The following is a 6440-nucleotide window of genomic DNA, read 5'->3' as shown; positions in this document are numbered from 1 at the left end:
GCCTTCATCGGCTTCCTCAGGCCATTTGGGGCGGTGATGCCTGTTGTGGAAACTCAAGCGCGCTGGGTCACACGCATCTTTAATGGTAGGAAGGGGGAGATACCAGCACCCTAGGAGGCCAGGGGGTGCTTGGATGTGTGTGGAAATCCTAGGGAAGCTCAACCTGTCATCTGGACCAGGCAGTTACTCTCGGTGCCATGGGTAGGGGGGACCTGTGGCCCTCCAGATGTTGTTGGACTCACCCTCCCATTGGCCCTAAGTAGCATAGCCAGTGGCCAGGGGGGATGAGGATTTTAGGCCAAGAAACCTGGAGGGCACAGGTTTGTGCTGTGCCACCTTAGCTTTTGCCCAGCTCTTTCTAGGCACTTAAAGCCCCATATCCAAGCACAGGCATCCCCAACCTTTGGCCCTCCAGATGTTTTGGACTACAACTCCCATGATCCCTAGCTAACAGGACCAGTGGTCAGGGATGAAGAGAATTGTAGTCCAAAACATCTGGAGGGCCAAAGGTTGGGGATGCCTCTCCAAGCACCACCACCACCACCACTACTACTTCTACTTCTTCTTCTTCTTCTTCTTCTTCTTCTTCTTCTTCTTCTTCTTCTTCTTCTTCTTCTTCTTCTTCTTCTCCTCCTCCTCCTCCTCTCCTCCTCCTCCTCCTCCTCCTCCTCTCTTCTTCTTCCTAGCCAATTTCCCCAGGAAAACCTGCTTTTAAACACTCAATCAGAACAAACAAACATCTATTCAGGTTTTCTGCAGATTGCCATTTGCTCCCATTTAGCGGCAAAGAGTGGGTTTTCGCAGGGAAAGCTCTGGGGCGAGAAAACGAAGAGCGCTCAGACACAGACCACTCCTGGAAAGCCCAGAAGAAAGATAAGTGTGGATAAGCCCTACCTTGCAGGCAGAAGAATGACCCACCACTCCAGAGGGCTAGAGAGAAGTACTGCAGCTCAGCAGAGCTCAGGGACACCAAAGGCTGTTATTGGTGGTGATGGTAGTAATATTACTTTATTGACTGTACTGTCAATAAAGTAAAATTACTTCATTACTGTACAGACTTTAGACCCGGATCTGCTGAGCTTCAGCAAGGGGGCTGCATCATGTATCCTTCTCTCTCTCTCTTTAGTTTTTATTAAAGCACATATTATTCCTCAAAATTCACAGAATGCCTCACTCCACTGTAATGAGAGTTCCATAATGTAAGGTAAAGGTAAAGGGAACCCTGACCATTAGGTCCAGTCGTGACCGACTCTGGGGTTGCGACGCTCATCTCTCTCTATAGGCCAAGGGAGCCGGCATTTGTCTGCAGACAGCTTCTGGGTCATGTGGCCAGCATGACTAAGCCGCTTCTGGCGAAACCAGAGCAGCGCACGGAAACACCATTTACCTTTCCACCGGAATGGTACCTATTTATCTACTTGCACTTTGACGTGCTTTCGAACTGCTAGGTTGGCAGGAGCAGGGACCGAGCAACAGGAGCTCATCCCGTCACGGGGATTCAAACCGCCAACCTTCTGATCGGCAAGTCCTAGGCTCTGTGGTTTAACCTACAACGCTACCTGCGTCCCTTCCATAATGTAGATTAGGGCAATAATCTTCAACTTGTTTTAGTGCAGCCTCCACCAAGCTGCTGCTCCCTCCTCAGGGGTCAGCAAACTTTTTCAGCAGGGGGCCAGTACAGTTTCCCTCAGACCTTGTGAGGGGCCGGACTATATTTTGAATGAAAAATGAACGAATTCCTATGCCCCACAAATAACCCAGAGATGCATTTTAAATAAAAGGACACATTCTACTCATGTCAAAACACGCTGATTCCTGGACCATCCGCGGGCCGGATTTAGAAGTCAATTGGGCTGGATCTGGCCTCTGGGACTTAGTTTGTGTGGGAAGGTTCTGGGGTGCAGGAGAGGATATATTGACTAATTATATCCTTATCCAACTTGTGCTAACAAGTTCCCAAAATATCAGCAGAGTTTATAGACATTCCCCTTTAAGTTCACAACGGTAACGTGTGCACAGGTTCGCTAGAACCTCTATAATAATTACTCTGGTAATTTCCCCTTTGCTCCCTCTTAAAATACAAGACACAACTCAGTCTTTATAAAAGTATAAGAGTTTACTCACGTCCCGTTCACAATATGATCCCGGAAGGCAGGCAGGCTTAAAAAGTTACATACATTAAGAATCTATCTTGTAGCAAGATAGTCCTTATCTCCTCTCTTGGCTGGGAGCCAAGAGAGCATCTTTAGATGCTTCCTCATTGAAGGAAAATGGCAGAGAGAGAGAGATGGCTGCCTGCCCTGTGCTTTTGTCATTACCTGCACAGGTGAGGCCACACCCACCTCTGGTCACATGCGGAGGAAGTCCGCCCCCAGGAAGTTTACCTGCTTGCTGGACAGAAGAAGAAGAAGAAGAGTTTGGATTTGATATCCCGCCTTTCACTCCCCTTCAGGAGTCTCAAAGCGGCTAACATTCTCCTTTCCCTTCCTCCCCCACAACAAACACTCTGTGAGGTGAGTGGGGCTGAGAGACTTCACAGAAGTGTGACTGGCCCAAGGTCACCCAGCAGCTGCATGTGGAGGAGCGGAGACGCGAACCCGGTTACCCAGATTACGTGACTACCGCTCTTAACCACTACACCACACTGGCTCTGGACAGACATCCCTCCCCATGTTCTAACATGTACACTCTAGGAATGTTGTCATTGACTGCTCCTGTGTTTACATCACACAGTTTGCCTACCCATGCTCCAGATGCTTTGTGTAATAAGAGCACTGTTTCGCTAAAAAAAACCCCTACTTTCATAGGGCAATTGAAAGCCACCTTATGTTGGACCAAAGCATTGGTCCATTTAGTTCAGCATCATCAACACCAACCTTTGCCAAGTGGGTGCCTTCCAGTTGCTGGCTGGGGGTTGATGGGAGGTATAGTCCAAAACCTCCGGAGAGCACCCAGTAGGGGAAGGTTGGTGTTGATAATGCTGATCTAAATGGACCAATGGAGATGCTTGGGGTGAATCTGGAACCTTCTTTGAAGCATTCTGAGGGAAATAGACTAGTTTTCCTAGCCCAGCTTCGAGGCTAACCAGGATTCTCACCTCATCGGTGGACAATACCACGATTGTCTCTATGTGAAGGGGTCTCTCACACATGCAATGTGTTGTGTTTGAAACCCTGTTTCGTCTCACACCAGGCAGAAATGGATGCTACTAACAATTGGACAGCCTGTACTTCTGCTTGGAAGGCACATGCTCAGTTTTCACCCCCCTGCAAAAAGAAAGTCCCTTTTGATGAACCTCAAAAAAAGGTGACTCACTGAAAAATCCTTCCTGTCTTCTAGGCTTGTGTAAGTTGCCTCCAGTGACTGAAATGATGGAGGAGGTCAACGAAAAGAAGAAAAACAAGCTCAAATGGTAAGCTCCTACATATGACCTGACAACGTTGAGTCCGGACACTGAGGTCCAGTGCCGAGGGCCTTCTGGCGGTTCCCTCGCTGCAAGAAGCCAAGTTACAGGGAACCAGGCAGAGGGCCTTCTTGGTAGTGGCGCCTGCCCTGTGGAACGCCCTCCCACCAGATGTCAAAGAGAAGAACAACTACCAGACTTTTAGAAGACATCTGAAGACAGCCCTGTTTAGGGAAGCTTTTAATGTTTAATAGGTTATTGTATTTTAATATTCTCTTGGAAGCCACCCAGAGTGGCTGGAGAAACCCAGCCAGATGGGTGGGGTATAAATTATTATTATTATTATTATTATTATTATTATTATTATTATTAATCTTCATTGGTCGGATGGAGGTGCATGAGGGATGCCAGCTGATCAGAAAGAAAGCCTGAGATGTTCTTGTGCCTTCAGCTGATGCTTGATCTTTAGAAAACAGGGGGTGGAGATTTTCACATTACAGACGTAACTATGTGAATGTCTGCCAATGTGCCACAGCTAAAGGCATGTTTGACAAAGCCTGTAACAGACCGAGCTACAGCTGCTGTGAGCTGGAGACTGGCGCTGTGGTCTAAACCACTGAGCCTCTTGGGCTTGCCAATCAGAAGGTTGGTGGTTTGAATCCCTGCGACGGGGTGAGCTCCCGTTGCTCTGTCCCAGCTCCTGCCAACCTAGCAGTTCGAAAGCACACCAGTGCATGTAGAAAAATAGGTACTGCTGCAGCAGGAAGGTAAACAGCGTTTCCGTGCGCTCTGGTTTCTGTCACGGTGTTCTGTTGCACCAGAAGTGGTTTAGTCCTGCTGGCCACATGAGCCGGAAAGCTGACTGTGGACAAACGCTGGCTCCCTTGGCCTGAAAGGGAGATGAGCACTGCAACCCCATAGTCGCCTTTGACTGGACTTAAACGTCCAGGGGTCCTTTGCCTTTTACCTTACAGCTGCTGTGCAGTTGGGTGGGAGAAAGGCAAAACCAATGAACACACAACAAGCGCAAGGGCTTGTCCACACTTGTGTTATGTTCAGCTTCAAACCATTTCACTCCTCCGCATTTCCCCTTGTATATTGTTTCGTTTAGGTTTGGCTTGTCCTTTGACGAGGTTTTGAAAACAGATTGCCTTGTATACATGGATCAACTTGCTTCCTACATTGGCATAAAACCGAGTGTGCCAGCCCTCCTTCTCCAAGATCCAGAACTGGCCCTGAAGATCTTCTTTGGCCCCTGCTCTGCCTACCAATTCCGCCTGAGTGGACCAGGGAAGTGGGACGGGGCCAGAAACGCCATCATGACCCAGTGGGAGCGCACAGTGAAGCCCACAAGAATCCGAGTGGTGGAAGACTCTGGAAGTTTCCTCACATACCTGCTGAAAGTCCTTGCCATCTTTGCTATTTTTGTCGGGATTTTCTTCAGTTTCAACTAGTTCCTCCAGTTCTACAACATTATTACCTGTACCTTTCCAGATGCCTACGTTCTGCCTACGTGATACTTCACCTTGCAGAAGTAAGAAAAGAAAGAAGGGCCTTTTCTTAAGTACATACTCAAATCTAAATGTGGACAATTTGACATTTTTATACCCGAGGGTTAAAAAAATCAAAATGGAAGCACAAATCTTTGACACCTGAACATGAAAATGTGCTTGTGTTGGCGCACTGTTTGCATGCTACTGTGTGCAATGCACAAAAAAATCTGCTCTACATGCTTGGCTATTATAAATGCACAGAATTATTATTTTGATATTCATTTACTCTGTACGACATAGTGCTCTTTATCAAAGTTATGCTGCTACTTACATTGAGGGCATAAGAAGACCCCTACTAGAGAAGATCAAAAGTCCATTTAGTCCAGAATTTGGTTTTCAACAGTGTCTCAGATACCTCTGGAAAACCCACACTCAGGTCACAGAGGACTGCTGCCTTTCCAGCAAATGGTATTTATGCTGTCTCTGTGGTGAAGGTTTTCTTTAGGTATTCTGCTTAGTAGTCCCTGGGTGCTTCCAGAGAACCTGTTTATTGAACATTCATTCTGATCTATTCGTAGGGAGATTAGGCATCGTTAGCTATTTAATGAGCATTCATTCTGATTTATTATTATTATTTTGAAGGAAGCTTAGATGTTGTTACCTCAAAGCAAGTGTCACTGCACACTTTCCAGGCCATTCCCGATCACTTTCCTTATTGCAAAAGGTTTGATCTTTTGAGGAAGCAGGTATGTTGTGCAAGACTTCCAAATCAACTTTCACCATGTGACCTGAATTTGCCAGTGTGTGATCGAATCCCACCTGAAAATAGTGACAGTCTGGAAGTGCCCATTCACAGGCCTCTCCTCCATGAATTTGCCTAATCATTTTTTAAAGTCACCATCTTCTTAAGAGAGTCAGCTGCATCCATCTTCTCCCACCAAGCTGAGGCTTGTCTGAGATTTGCACCTGAGTCCTCTTTCAGCCAAACCAAAAATCATTGCCCTGGTAGATTCATAGCGCTAGGGCTTGTCAATTATACAGCTATACCTTTGCGACTTTGCTCTGCAAAAAATAATAATAATGTATCAACAACTTTGAATATCATTATAACACAGACTATCACAGATATTTCAGCTTCAGTTGAAAATGACAGGTACAGAATGAAAAAATAATGGGGCTTATTATATTGCTACATGGAAAAACCAGATGTTAAAACAGATGATTTTATTATATAGTCAAAAGAATCATGCTTGTTTAAATTGTATTGATATTTCTATCAATAAATGACAATGAATATAATTCAAAAGTTTGCTTTCCTTCTTCCCTGCCTCAACTGGATACTTCAGTAATTTCGTGGTTTATGTCTCCTTTAGGAACATGCCATTTAGATACAACTAATTGGTTGCATATGTTAAGAAATTTCAAAGAAGGACTTGCTGATTTTATAAATATGTTTAAATTTCACAGCAAAGTGTTTTATTGAATTTCATGGGGGATATCATACTTTATCCTTAACTCTTACATAAGCTGTTTTTTTCTTTCAG

At 45.6% G+C, this 6440-nt stretch overlaps 1 protein-coding gene across 1 annotated transcript; it reads left to right on the top strand.

The window, feature by feature from the left end:
* Positions 1-6: 6 nt before the first annotated feature.
* On the top strand, positions 7-6195 carry LOC310698976 (flavin-containing monooxygenase 1-like). The gene is made up of 3 exons (XM_083520547.1): positions 7-85; positions 3340-3412; positions 4515-6195. The coding sequence occupies exons 1-3, from the start codon at positions 37-39 to the stop codon at positions 4855-4857; spliced, it is 465 nt and encodes a 154-aa protein (XP_083376673.1). The 5' UTR covers positions 7-36; the 3' UTR covers positions 4858-6195.
* Positions 6196-6440: the final 245 nt, after the last annotated feature.

Source organism: Podarcis liolepis (assembly GCF_965112155.1).
Source record: "Podarcis liolepis genome assembly, contig: HAP1_SCAFFOLD_72, whole genome shotgun sequence".
Lineage (NCBI taxonomy): Eukaryota > Metazoa > Chordata > Lepidosauria > Squamata > Lacertidae > Podarcis > Podarcis liolepis.
This window is presented reverse-complemented; position numbering and strand designations above follow the sequence as displayed.